Source organism: Salvelinus namaycush, chromosome 1 (genome assembly GCF_016432855.1).
Source record: "Salvelinus namaycush isolate Seneca chromosome 1, SaNama_1.0, whole genome shotgun sequence".
Lineage (NCBI taxonomy): Eukaryota > Metazoa > Chordata > Actinopteri > Salmoniformes > Salmonidae > Salvelinus > Salvelinus namaycush.
Genome location: NC_052307.1, coordinates 70,008,691 through 70,023,704, shown reverse-complemented (window position 1 = coordinate 70,023,704; position 15,014 = coordinate 70,008,691). Strand labels below are relative to the sequence as shown.

At 41.1% G+C, this 15,014-nt stretch overlaps 2 protein-coding genes across 3 annotated transcripts; both read left to right on the top strand.

The window, feature by feature from the left end:
- Nucleotides 1-49: 49 nt before the first annotated feature.
- On the top strand, nt 50-2,798 carry LOC120056567 (nuclear envelope phosphatase-regulatory subunit 1). 2 transcript variants are annotated; one of them, XM_039004766.1, is made up of 6 exons: nt 50-172; nt 832-903; nt 1,096-1,169; nt 1,312-1,421; nt 2,135-2,189; nt 2,356-2,798. In XM_039004766.1, exons 1-6 carry the CDS (start codon nt 148-150, stop codon nt 2,395-2,397), a joined length of 378 nt encoding a protein of 125 aa, XP_038860694.1. In that variant the 5' UTR covers nt 50-147; the 3' UTR covers nt 2,398-2,798. The 2 variants fall into 2 exon arrangements, with proteins under 2 accessions (XP_038860694.1, XP_038860685.1); XM_039004757.1 differs by having other exon boundaries at nt 66-184.
- Nucleotides 2,799-3,254: 456 nt separating this feature from the next.
- LOC120056559 (HEAT repeat-containing protein 3-like) lies at nt 3,255-11,391 on the top strand. The gene is made up of 15 exons (XM_039004745.1): nt 3,255-3,398; nt 4,539-4,711; nt 5,053-5,140; nt 5,642-5,745; nt 5,958-6,067; nt 6,180-6,320; nt 8,027-8,328; nt 8,678-8,768; nt 8,995-9,149; nt 9,354-9,436; nt 9,694-9,830; nt 9,982-10,070; nt 10,232-10,375; nt 10,551-10,727; nt 10,845-11,391. The coding sequence occupies exons 1-15, from the start codon at nt 3,255-3,257 to the stop codon at nt 10,956-10,958; spliced, it is 2,052 nt and encodes a 683-aa protein (XP_038860673.1). The 3' UTR covers nt 10,959-11,391.
- The last annotated feature ends 3,623 nt before the right edge of the window (nt 11,392-15,014 follow it).

The window sequence follows — 15,014 nt, the reverse complement described above, 5'->3', positions numbered from 1 at the left end:
GGTGCTAGGGTTTGCGCCGTAGCAGTTACTTGTTTAAACCAATCACCGTACATTTCTCGAAATCGTCCAATCCACGTTAAGGTTTTCGCCCTTCCCCAATTGCCCAGGAGAACTAGCTAGCACGTCCACCAGCCGGAGAGAAGAGCAATGAATTCCTTGGAACAGGCCGAAGGTAGTCAACATGGCAAGCAAATTCTTTTTTTTTTTCACAAATCATGATGCATGTTATTATAAGTAAAGTTTCGCTTTGAAGTAAAACGCACGGTGACAAACGTGCCTTTGCAATTCACTTGAGTCGTTTGTTAGCTTGATTAGCCAGCCGCGATGACCTAGCTAGCTAGCTAGGCTAACCTTTTAAAGGACATTAATTGGTAAATGTCAAAATACCAAACTCAAGCTAATTACATTTTTGCTTATTTCCCTCCTCGGGGGTTCGACATTAACTTGTACAAAAAAAATCCACCCAAAGGCTTGTTAGCTACACTATCTAATTAGCCGGCTAGCTAGTTATGCTATAAATAGTTAGCATACCGGTAGTTGTTAGCCCCAGAAGACCACCGCTGCACGCTCACCAGAACTGTTAACCAATGCAAACATATACGCACACTTTAGCCCATTTGATTGATTCTATTCATAACCTGGATATCTCAGAAGGTCGTTAACTATAGGCTTGTTTTGCCAGTCCAAGCTAAACATAATTCAATCGTTTATTTACTTTTGGATTACTCCATCGGTTCCAAACCAATCAAGCACAGCACAAAAAAAGAATATTGTATGTTCCTTCTGTATGGTTTTGATCAAGAACATCAAAAACTGCTTTTGTTTTTGCAGACCTAAAAGCTTTTGAGAGAAGATTGACAGAATACGTCTCCTGTTTGCAACCTGCAACCGGGAGGTGGCGAAGTAAGTATTTGTAGTTCCAACTCTGTCTAATCAATGACTACATTGCGACTCTCAAACCATAATCAGTAACATTTCAAGAGTAAATGGCCTCCGAGCCTGAGTATTTTGAATTTTATTGTAAAGGATTCAGGCCTACATTATTCTGCCACTTGTTTTCAGGGGATATACATCAATATCTCACATTTGTTTCAGTGATTCTAATAGTGGTCTCAGTTTGTACGGCGACTGGAGCCTGGAACTGGTTGATAGACCCTGACACACAGAAGGTCAGTGTGTTTGTGATGACAGCTTGATTGTGTATGTGATAAAGTAGGATACCTTTCACACAGATCAGTGTGTTTGTGATTTTAGTTTGGTTGTGTGTGTTTGCCTGTATAATCTCTCTGTACCTCTGGCTGTCTTTCTCAGGTGTCTTTCTTCTCATCGTTGTGGAACCATCCGTTCTTCACCATCAGCTGCATCACTTTGATCGCTCTGTTCTTTGCTGGAATACACAAACGAGTCGTTGCACCATCAATGTATCCTTCCTCTTGTTTAAAGTTCCACACTTAATTTACTCAGGACTATGAAGAAGGCCACCAGGTCCATAGCTGTCATTTACAATCCAAACAGTGTCACTACTTCCTTAAAGGAGAATTTTCAGTGTAGTGATGCAGGTCTTTAGATATTGTACACATGCAATTGTGTCATTCCAAACTTGATCCGCAACGTTATATTCCATTTTGTGCAACTCGATACGTTTCTTCTACCAGTAGTGCTGTGCGGGCTATGTCTATGTACTCTCTCGGCCTGCATAACTGCGTGGGGGAAACAGCGCTACTTGACCAAAATGGATTGTAACGTTGCAGATAAAGTTTGAAATTACACAATTTCATGTGTACAATATCTAAAGACCTACATCATTGCACTGAAAATAATCCATTAAGGAAGTAGTGATACTGTTTGGATGGTAAATGACAGCTAGGGACCTGGTGGCCTTAGTAATCCTATATATCGCTATACTGAGAGTGTTTGTTTCCAAAAGGATGTTTTTTTGGGAATATTTTGTTCATGTCTGCCCTGATACTGCACAACAAGCAATGAGAAATCACTTTTTTGGTTAGTTTCTCAAAAACAAGCCAAATCACAAGAAAAGTGTCTGGACCCTTCTATAACATACCATTTACATATGTTTTATTTATTTAGATTTACTTCAGTAATAGGACAATTCTCCATTAACTCACTCTCCAAGTATTGCAGCTCGCTGTCGGACAGTTTTAGCAGAATACAACATGTCCTGCGATGATGTAAGTTGCATAAGTCATCTTCTTTGAGGTTAACTTAATTCATAATCAATTCAATCCAGCTGTCTTGTTTTTGGCCATCCCTTACATAATTTAAAAGTATGATTTGGAATTATTGCCTGTACATCTATGCATTGTATTGGCTTTGATGTTTTTGTCTCTTTTACAGACGGGGAAACTAATTCTCAAACCACGGCCACACATCCAATAACCACAAACTCTTGGGGGGGTGGGAAATTAAATGTTCTTAATGACTATGTTGATTGCCACTGAAAAACAGACTGACACAAGGACCAGAATCCTGTTTGGAGGATCTGAAACAATGTAAGAAGGAAGGAGATTGGGGAAATACTGAGGGGTGTTTATGTTGATGTGCTCCATTATGTATTAATGAAGGATTGTGAGGGGAGAGGACATCAACTGCCTTTTTAACAGCATCTCAGTCAGTGTTACGGTCTCCCTTAAAGCTGCTTCTGTACTCACACACCCTTTGACATAACTCATTCGCCATGAGTTCAGATGTTCATTTCTAATGATGACATGCATTTTGTTTTAGATATCTTTCTATTTTTAAACAAATTGTTATATACCTAATAAATACTTGTGTGAATATGTGTTTCCTGTGATTTACTGTAGTATATGGTTGCAACCTGTAGACAGTTATGCTTTTGCTCCAGATTGTGAATGTCTATACAACTTGTTTGAAAGTAAATCTCAATGTGTAATTTGATCTTTACAGTTTTTTATTGTATTCAAACGTTTAAGCATTGTTTGATAACACTATTCGCTACAAATTAGTTTGTGGTTTTCCAGCAATGTTAGACCGATCATTATTTCAAAGAAGGGAGTAGAATGATTTATCTATGAAGCGTAAAAACGGGGCCCTGGTCTCGTCTTTGCGACATAAATACGACACCCCTTCTGCATTGCGAGAGTAAGCACCATTTTACGGCACCCCGACGAATCTCCACCGATGTTCCACATGGCTTAAAATGATGCGAAACGTGAGAGTGTGACAGCCAACTACATGATAGATTAAGTGAGACGCGATATTGATCGAAATAAACTATGGGTAAAAGTAAGACTAACAAATTTAGACGTCCACAGTTCAACGCAGAGGGACTGTCGGTAACTGCTGTAAAGGAAGTGGAAGAGGACCACGATGAAGTCTGTGATGGAGTCGACTCTCCAGCTGGGGAGTTATTGGAGAAAGTAAGAGCCCCAAGATCTGACCACAGTACTTTTATTTCGGTCTAATGGATGTTGCACTCTATTTTAGAAAAGCTTGCAGGTCAGTTCTGCTTTTCATAAGCATGTCAATGTTTCCATAGGACAAATTAAATGTCTTCCCAAGGACCTTCCCGCAGATGCAAAAAACAGGCAAACACGTGTTATTACATTTTTATAATCATGCTCAAATGTGCCCTCCCCCCCCCCCCCAAAATAATATTAATTAATATTTCACAGAACTACACCGAACAAAAATATAAACACAACATGTAAAGTGTTGGTCATGTTTCATGAGCTGATACAAAATATCCCAGAAGTTTTGCATATGCACAAAAAGTGTATTTCACAAATTGTGTGCACAAATTGTTTAAACCCATGTTAGTGAGCATTTCTCCTTTGCCAAAATAACTCATAGTCCATCCATAGGTGTGGCATATCAAGAAGATTAAACAGCATGATCATTAAACAGGTGCACCTTGTGCTGGGGACAATAAAAGGCCTCTCTAAAAATGTGCAGTTTTGTCACAGCATAATGCCACAGATATATCAAGTTTTGAGGAAGCGTGCAATTGGCATGCTGACTGCAGGAATGTCCACCAGAACTGTTGCCAGAGAATTGAATGTTAATTTATCTACCGTAAGCCGCCTCCAACATCGTTTTTAGAGAATTTGGCAGAACGTCAAACCGGCCTCAACCGCAGATGCCGTGAAACCACACCAGCCCAGGACCTCCACATCCGGCTTCTAAACCTGCGGGATCGTCTGAGATCAGCCACATGGACAGCGGATGAAACTGAAGAGTATTTCTGTCTCTAATAAAGCCCTTTTGTGGAGAAAAACTCATTCTCCCAGGCCAACCCATGGCTGCTCCCCTGCCCAGTCATGTGAAATCCATAGATTAGGCCGGGCCTAATGAATTTATTTCAGCTGACTGATTTTCTTATATGAACTGTAACTCAGTAAACTTGTTGCATTTTATATTTTTGTTCGGTACGTTGTAAAATCTAGTTCAGTGCCACTAAACAGTGTTTCCCACATATACAACTGGAAGATAAAAGAACACAGAGATGGTATGAAAAAGTGAATATCCAAATAAACCCTGTTTATACTGTATGTGTTTAGTTGCAGAGTCCCAGTGCCGATGTGCGTGAGTTTGCTTGTGCCAACATATCACGCGTGGTGCAGCAGAGCCAGACCATCCCAGGCTTCCTCCAGCGGGATGCGGTGAGACGTCTCGGGCCCTTACTGCTGGACCGCAGCCTGGCCGTCAGGGAGACTGCCACAGGGGCACTCAGGTGAGCCCTCGGCCTCCCACAGGGAGGTTCACTACCCAGTACTAGCCACTTAACAGAACCCCTTAGAGATGTGAGAGGGATGGTGTGGAGTCTGGACTGAGAATCAAGCCTATCAGATATTGCTAGATTGTTCAGAGTGTGTGCTAAATGTTAGATTTGAATGTAGATGGTTGTTGAAGCCATTATGTGCTGTAAGACAGAAGTAGGTAAGTGAAGGATGCTTTTGCTTGCTAAACAGACACTGAGAGAGTCCTCTTGAAATACCACACCCTCAATTAACTGTTAGCACTGATGTGATAGTTATCGTTCAGCGACTGAGTGATGTGTTCTTCTCACATCAGGAACCTGAGTGCCTGTGGGGGTCATGAGGTGTGTGAGGACATGGTGAAACAGGACGTCATGACTCCTCTGACTGCTCTGCTTCGAGAGGTGAGGCCTTGCCTCATTAATCATTATCATGATTGACACCTTAAAGTTAATGTATGGCCCTGCAGCGCAAAGGTTATGTTTTTTCACATTTTGAACAACATGTTTCATGGTGTGCATGTCTGAAAAGTGAAGCATCTACATACCTCCATTCCTTGATGGTTAGTCACATCAATGCATAGCTATTTTATAGGGCTGTATGTTTTCCAGACCTGGGTTCAAATACTACTTCAAATATCTCAATTACTTTCACATACATTCAAAGTAAGTATTAAGATAGCTAGGCCTATATTTTATTTGAAAGACAAGTATTTGAATATTTTAATGTATTTGGAAATACACTTGGAAACGGTATTGAAAATACTCAAATAAAGGTACTTGTTCTGGGCTGTGTATTTGAAAATTCTCACTGAAAAAAGTATATTAGATACTCATATACACATGTATTTGAACCCAGGTCTGGTGTTTTCATAGTGTCTGAACCCCAGTACTGTTTCTCCACAGTGCTGTGCTGGGTTTGAGACCAATGATGCCCTCTCGTTAAAAGGGCAGAAAAACACAGTGGAAGATGTAGCCAATGAAGCAGTTAACTTGCTGTGGAATCTCTGGTAAGAAAAAAGTAGTAAATGTCACAGTAGTAGTAACACAAATGTCAGCTGGTCGGTCAACCTACTTTCATAGTTCCACCTAGTGATCTGAACATGCGTCGAGAAGCCTTCCCATAGAGATCCAAAATTCAATTCAATTCTGTTAGCTTGCCAATGTTTCTATGGTTCTTTCACACCATACTCTCCTGTTGTATCATCACCCTGTCTGTCAGTGAGAGCAGTAGCCAGGCACTCTCTGTGTTCAACAAAGCAGGCATTCTGGATGTTATCCTACAGTGTCTAGAGCGACACACTCACAACATCAAGCTGGCTTTGTCTGCAGGTTAGTCTCATCAAACCAATTTTCACACGACTTTAATGAGCATTTTCACCATTTAAATATTTGACTTGATTATGTATTTTGTAGTAAGTCCCTGCTCCCTCTTTGTCTTTAGCCCACTGTTTGCACACAGTGACTGAGGACAACGCAGAGTTGCTGTGTAGTATGAACAATGCTGTATTAGGGACTCTAGAGAGTGTGTTGCTAACCTCACAGGCGGACATGGCTCACACACTGCTCAGGACACTGGCTGCAGGTATGGCTACAACATCTTTATTGTCACATTATTTACAGATTTTTTTTACCTCACAATGTCAACCGGTCATTCACTCTGCATTCATTCTCTGACTAAAGTCAGAGTCAGGGTTTGGAATAGAGGTCGACCGATTATTATTTTTCAACGCCGATACCGATTATTGGAGGACCAAAAAAAGCCGATACCGATTAACCGGCCGATTTTTATTTATTTATTTATTTTAATTTTTATATTTATATATTTGTAATAATGACAATTACAACAATACTGAATGAACACTTATTTTAACTTAATATAATACAATAATAAAATCAATTTAGTCTCAAATAAATAATGAAACATTCAATTTGGTTTAAATAATGCAAAAACAAAGTGTTGGAGAAGAAAGTAAAAGTGCAATATGTGCCATGTAAAAAAGCTAACGTTTAAGTTCCTTGCTCAGAACATATGAAAGCTGGTGGTTCCTTTTAACATGAGTCTTCAATATTCCCAGGTAAGACGTTTTAGGTTGTAGTTATTATAGGACTATTTCTCTCTATACCATTTGTATTTCATATACCTTTGACTATTGGATGTTCTAATAGGTACTTTAGTATTGCCAGCCTAATCTCGGGAGTTGATAGGCTTGAAGTTATAAACAGCGCAATGTTTGAAGCACAGCGAAGAGCTGCTGGCAAATGCAGGAAAGTGCTGTTTGAATCAATGCTTACGAGCCTGCTGCTGCCTTCCACTGCTCAGTCAGACTGCTCTATCAAATATCAAATCATAGACTTAATTATAATATAATAACACACAGAAATACGTGCTTTAGGTCATTAATATGGTCAAATCCGGAAACTATCATTTCGAAAACAAACCGTTTATTCTTTCAGTGAAATACGGAACCGTTCCGTATTTTATCTAACGGGTGGCATCCCTAAGTCTAAATATTGCTGTTACATTGCACAACCTTCAATGTTATGTCATAATTATGTATAATACTGGCAAATTAATTACGGTCTTTGTTAGGAAGAAATGGTCTTCACACAGTTCGCTACGAGCCAGGCAGCCCAAACTGCTGCATATTTCCTGACTCTGCTTGCACAGAACGCAAGAGAAGTGACACAATTTCCCTAGTTAAAAGAAAATCATGTTAGCAGGCAATATTAACTAAATATGCATGTTTAGAAATATATACTTGTGTATTGATTTTAAGAAAGGCATTGATGTTTATGGTTAGGTACACATTGGTGCAGCGACAGTGCTTTTTTCGCGAATGCGCTTGTTAAATTACCCGTTTGGCGAAGTAGGCTGTGATTCAATGATAAATTAACAGGCACCGCATCGATTATATGCAACACAGGACAAGCTAGAATAACTAGTAATATCATCAACCATGTGTAGTTAACTAGTGATTATGTTAGGATTGATTGTTTTTTATAAGATTAATGCTAGCTAGCACCTTACCTTGGGTCCTTGCTGCACTCGCATAACAGGTAGTCAGCCTGCCACGCAGTCTCCTCGTGGAGTGCAATGTAATCGGCCATAATCGGTGTCCAAAAATGCCGATTACCGATTGTTATGAAAACTTGAAATCGGCCCTAATTAATCGGCCATTCCGATTAATCGGTCGACCTCTAGTTTGGAAGCAGGTTGTTAATAGCCTAACTAAATAACTAGTCTGTTTCCAGTGCTCATTGTGTGCTTTGTGCTCCGTCCATTGACAGGGTCAGTGTGGAACCTGAAGAGCAGCCTGCCCACGGCCCGCCAGGCCCAGACCCTCAACGCCTTGATGGCCACCCTGTCCAAGTGCTTGGAGCTGGATGCTGGCACGCTGATACCCCAGCTCCGCCAGGCTGAGGTGGCCCGAAGTGCCACTGCCTCAGAGGCAGGGAACATGGAGGACCACCAGGCAGCTGCAGGGAATATGGCTGTAGAGGAGATGGATGATGATGAGGAGGAGGGGGTTGGACTGAGGAGGAATGGAAAGGCAACCAAGATGGATAAAGACTTCTCTGACCTCCTACCTGTAAGTCCTGTCCTTTTTCACTCAGAAACAAACCCATCAAACCCTTTTGAGTTATGGTTATAGAGATCCAAAGTGACAGGGTTAAGTAAAGAGTATTGCATTTTCAGTTTTTAATATTCAGCGTATGTACCTGACTCCTCACTGTTGAATGCTGTGAAACAGCTGAATATTGATAAAGTAGCACAGAGTATTGCAGTTGGTATTCAGAGCTGTAGTGGCCCTCCTCAGGGAGATACTGCTTTGTTCACCAGACAGGAAAAGAGGGACACACATAGCAGGGTTTCCTCAGGGACGTAGGAGGTGGCTGTGTCCTTGCTGCAGTGTCAATAGTCTGCTTTTCTTTCTCCAGAGGGGCAAGGAGGAGCTGAGGGAGGCGACGGCCTTGCTGACAGCCCAGCAGACGTCCTTGGAGATCATCGTCAACATGTGCTGCTCTGATGGTGAGTGCTGTGGGCAGCAGTGTTTGGGCAGCAGAGTAGTACTGACCTGGGGAGCTTTGTTTTCATTACTGTTTGACACAGCTGTCTGGAGCATGTTCATAGATAAGAGGACAGTATTTTTATTTGTGTCTGATGCTCAAATGCATATTTAGGATTTAAAATTAGCTTTTGTTGCTTTTGAGGTGTACGTCGGTTGTTGTGACTCATTGTGTGTTTGTTTTTGTAGACCTGTCAGACGATGAGTGGGAGGAGGCGTCGAGCAGCGACGAGAGTGAGATGTGTCCTGACGGCCTCTCTGAAGGGAACACCAGCCTCCTGTCCCCACTGTGTCTGTCTGCTGAGGTCCACGGGGCCCTAATCAACCACAATATCCCAGAGAAGGTGTGGGGGATTTCTTTCCTCAACTAGCATAATTGTTTCACTTCACTTCTCATGTTTGTCTTTTTTGATGTTCCCTCTGTTTTCACATGCAAAATATAAAATAAGTAATGTCATGGTACTAGGCTAATGTGTGTTCCTACTGTCTCTGTTATAGCCACTACACTGTATGAAGGTGATAACCATCCATGTCTCTATATGTTCAAGGTTCTCAAGAAGACCCAGTTCCCCAGCAGCGAGGCCATGGATGTATGTCGTCACAATCCCACCTGGAAAATCTTGATGAAAAAGTAATTATCTGTCAAGCATGGTGTCATTTTCTTTGCCCTTAAAGAATGAGACACTAGATATTCTGTGATATAGTAGATCACGAGATAATTTGAGAGGTTTGTCATGATCCTAGTAACCCTGAACCAATATGCATCATGTACACTCATTTGATTGAGGTACTCTATTTTTCTGGCTTATAATGGCATTACTGGTGTACTCTTTGTTTACCACACCGCTACCTGCCTTTAGGAGTTGACTGAAATCAATTTCCCCCCAGGATGCATCGGGTGCAGTACAGGGCCCTGACGTGCCTTCACAACATGCTGTCTACTATGGACGCTGAGTCCCTAGGGGGAGCAGCCGCTCTTCAGGCTGTCGCACAACACCTGTCCACGCTGGTCTTCAGTGCTCCAGGTTAGATCTACATGTCGTACCATCTCTTCATTATTTGTATTAAATCCTAATTTTACTAGATAGGTTGATTCACTTTTACAACAATGACCTTAACAAAAAGGAGAGTAATTGTCTCTTTCATAATTTATTTTTGGTTAATTTGCTGACTCAGAGATCCCTAAGGAGGAGGAATTCCTTGAGGCAGTTACCAGTGCCATGCGATCCCTCTTACAGATCATAGCCTATATGAAAATCCCACAGGTAAGACAGCTGACTGAAGCGGAGGAGAATTTCCCTCTGAAGTACATTTTACCTAGCCTTACTGTCATCTGTTTGTTAGTTTATACAATACCATAACACTATCCCGATGTGTCTCTTGGATGACTCATTGTTTATGTCTGTGTTTGTGTGTGTGTTGTCAGTGTATGACTCCCCAGCAGCTGATGAGCCTGAGCGAGGCGGCGACCCACTGTGACGTGGTCAGTGTGAGGGTGAATGCTCTGGCCATCCTAGGCATCACAGGAAGCACACTGGCTAAAGAGAAGGGGACAGCTGAAACTCTGCAGGTGCTTTATTATTTTCATCCCTAGTTTTTGATTAGTATGAAATGTATTTTAGATAGCTTATGATTTCTTCTGAATTAACTATTTTTGTTCTTCTTTTCTTTCTTTTTTTAATGTTTTATTAACCCATCTTGACTTTGTGACCATGATGTAAAAACACTGCAATATCTTTTTACAGATGATTGGCAATGCCTTACTCCAAGTTGCTACAAAGGATGCCAACCTTGTGGTTTGTGGAGAGGCCCTGGATGCTCTGTTTGATGTTTTTGCAGATGGAGACGAGGCAGAGAGAGCAGCTAAAAACATCAACTTACTGTCTGCTCTGAAGGCACTTCAACCCGTCTTCAAGGCTAAGGTAATAGAGCTGCAGCCCATCACTAGGAACCGTTTTTATGCATTCTTTATGCAACTCACTGTTGTCATCTGTTTAATTGCTGTTTCCTGTCCTCTATTATATGTCCTCTGTGTGCAGATTCGTAAAGAGGGGAAGGGAAAGTACAGCCCTGAGCAGCTGTGTGTGCTGGACAACATCAAAGTCAACCTAAGAAGGTTTATTGGCTACCTGGAGACTGTGGTAAAAAAATGACAGCAGCCTGACACTACGACACCATCTGACTGACTGGCTGACATAAGATGAAATTACTCATAATATACAGTACAATGGACCCAGAGTTGCCCATAGAGCCTTGGGACAGAACAGAGGGAATGGGGTTGAGGGGAATTCCCTAATAGACCCTCATTAAAGGGACAGTTCATTCCAAAATCATTGTTTTGGAGTGAGCTATCCCTTTAACATCTATAGAACTGATTTTCATGTTGGTTATCTTTTTGTTTTAACGTTCTGACTGAAATGCATAACTATTTTCCTTGGTAGGTGAGTGTTTACATAATTATGTGTACAAAAATTTTAAAAAACGTGCGCTATTTTGAATTAATGTTGCAGTACATAGTGACACATTGTTTTACTTTATGTATAAAAGTACATTTCAATGTGCTCTATTTTAAAGAAATTGACAGAACATTTTATGGTTTATTTTACACAACTTTATCAACCAACTCTCACGTCACACACTATCATACTGTAGCCCTCCATGTTAGGAATGACCAATTGTAGTATTCATGTGCTTCTCACCCAAGAATCCGCTATCTGACCCCATGTCATGACTCTGGTGTCATGGAAAATGAGATGGACAGGCCCAGTGTTTCCTGACCTTTGGTTTGCTATGGCTCTACTGCCTGCCGGCATTTGCCATTGTATGACAAGGCCATCTGTTTATTCCCCCCAGTGTCTACTGATCATGTGAGATGTCATGAATAAAGCAGAACTCACCATCCATTTACAAGGTGATTTATTTAACATGATTTGGGTTGCTGGAAGTACATTGATTACCTTGTTCTGATACTGGGGAGGATATAATACATTTTATTTGATGTGTTTTTCACGACACCCAAAGTCACTTTATATATGATAAAAAGCAACAAAATCACAAAAATAATGTAAAAATACCATTACACTAAACATGATGACAGATTAACCATGGAGAACACTAAACATGATGACAGATTAACCATGGAGAACACTGAACATGATGACAGATTAACCATGGAGAACACAAAACATAAAGACAGACTAACCATGGAGAACACTAAACATGATGACAGACTAACCATGGAGAACACTAAACATGATGACAGATTAACCATGGAGAACACTGAACATGACAGATTAACCATGGAGAACACTGAACATGATGACAGATTAACCATGGAGAACACTAAACATGATGACATATTAACCATGGAGAACACTAAACATGATGACAGATTAACCATGGAGAACACTAAACATGATGACAGATTAACCATGGAGAACACTACACATGATGACAGACTAACCATGGAGAACACTACACATGATGACAGATTATCCATGGAGAACACTAAACATGATGACAGACTAACCATGTAGAACACTAAACATGATGACAGATTAACCATGGAGAACACTACACATGATGACAGATTATCCATGGAGAACACTAAACATGATGACAGATTAACCATGGAGAACACTACACATGATGACAGACTAACCATGGAGAACACTAAACATGATGACAGATTAACCATGGAGAACACTAAACATGATGACAGATTAACCATGGAGAACACTAAACATGATGACATATTAACCATGGAGAACACTAAACATGATGACAGATTAACCATGGAGAACACTAAACATGATGACAGACTAACCATGGAGAACACTAAACATGATGACAGATTAACCATGGAGAACACTAAACATGATGACATATTAACCATGGAGAACACTAAACATGATGATAGATTAACCATGGAGAACACTAAACATGATGACAGATTAACCATGGAGAACACTAAACATGATGACAGATTAACCATGGAGAACACTAAACATGATGACATATTAACCATGGAGAACACTAAACATGATGACAGACTAACCATGGAGAACACTACACATGATTACAGATTAACCATGGAGAACACTAAACATGATGACAGACTAACCATGGAGAACACTAAACATGATGACAGATTAACCATGGAGAACACTAAACATGATGACAGACTAACCATGGAGAACACTGAACATGACAGACTAGCCATGTAGAACACTAAACATGATGACTGACTAGCCATGGAGAACACTGAACATGACAGACTAGCCATGAAGAACACTAAACATGATGACTGACTAGCCATGGAGAACACTGAACATGACAGACTAGCCATGTAGAACACTAAACATGATGACTGACTAGCCATGGAGAACACTAAACATGACAAACCAATCAAGGAAGTGAGCTAGAAAATATAACAACTAAAACAACAGAGACTACGGATAAGCCTGTGTGAAGAGGTCTGTCTAGTGTGGACTTGAATATGTGTATGCATTGTGAGTTTCTGACATGGAGTGGAGGGAGTTCCGGAGTTGGGGACCTGCACTGCTAAAATCCTCGTCTTCAATGGAACGGAGCCTGGTGTGAGGGATGGTGAGCAGGCCAGTGTCTGATGAGCGCAGTGAACAGGTAGGGGTGGAGGAGGTCAGTAAGTTATGTGGGTGCCAGTCCAGTGTGTGCTTTATTGAACTGGGAGCTGGTGGAGTTTGATGAGTATGGGGGTGATGTGGTCCCAAGGTCTGGTGTGTGTGTATGAGGACTTGTGCAGCTGAATTTTTTTATATGTTGAAGTCTGTCCAGTGTTTTGGCGGGGAGACTAGAGAATGGCGTTGCAGTAGTCCAGGCTTGATAAAACAAAGGCGTGAATGAGGTTTTCAGCATTGAGGTCAGTGAGAGAAGGTCTGAGTTGTGAGTTGTTTTTGAGGTGGAAGAAGGCTGACTTGGTGATGTTTCGCATGTGGGGTTCAACGACAGAGTGGGGTCAAATGTAACACCAAGGTTCCTGACTGTGGAGTTGGAGTGGATGGTGCAGCTGTAGATTTTCATGTTGAGTTGACCCAGTTTATTGATGAGGGATATTGGGCCCATGATATCTGTTTTGTCATCGTTTAGTTGAAAAAATGTATTGTTCATCCAAGTTTTCAGTTCACGGACACAGGCAATGACAGAGTGGGGTGGCAGAGTGGAGTTGGGTTTTGTGTGGATGTACACTACCGTTCAAAAGTTTGGGGTCACTAAGAAATGTCCTTGTTTAGGAAAAAAAGCAAAAATTTTTGTCCATTAAATAACATCAAATTGATCAGATATACAGTGTAGACACTGTTAATGTTGTAAATTACTTTTGTTGCTGGAAACGGCTGATTTTTAATGGGATATCTACATAGGCGTACAGAGGACCATTATCAGCAACCATCACTCCTGTGTTCCAATGGCACGTTGTGTTAGCTAATCTAAGTTTATAATTTTAAAAGGCTAATTGATCATTAGAAAACCCTTTTGCAATTATGTTAGCACAGCTGAAAACTGTTGTACTGATGAAAGAAGCAATAAAACTGGCCTTCTTTAGACCAGTTGAGTATCTGGAGCATCAGCATTTGTGAGTTTGATTACAGGCTCAAAATGGCCAGAAACAAAGAACTTTCTTCTGAAACTTGTCAGTCTGTTCATGTTCTGAGAAATGAAGGATATTCCATGTGAGAAATTGCCAAGAAATTTTAGATCTAGTACAACGCTGTGTACAACTCCCTTCACAGAACAGCACAAACTGGCTCTAACCAGAATAGAAAGAGGAGTGGGAGGCCCCAGTGCACAACTGAGCAAACACCAGTCTCAATGTAAACAGTGAAGAGGCGACTCCGGGATGCTGGCCTTCTAGGCAGAGTGGCAAAGAAAAAGCCATATCTCAGACTGGCCAATAAAAAGAAAAGATTAAGATGGGCAAAATAACACAGACACTGGACAGAGAAACTCTACCTAGAAGGCCAGCATCCCGGAGTCGCCTCTTCACTGTTGACGTTTTTTTGCGGGTACTATTTAATGAAGCTGCCAGTTGAGGACTTGTGAGGGGTCTGTTTCTCAAACCAGACACTCTGTGTGCATTTACAATCTTGACCACCAGGAGGCAGAGAACAGGGAGGCATGCCTTAACTAAGGCAGTGGTCAAGGGAGCAAGTTGTGGTTTTGGATTTAGAAAA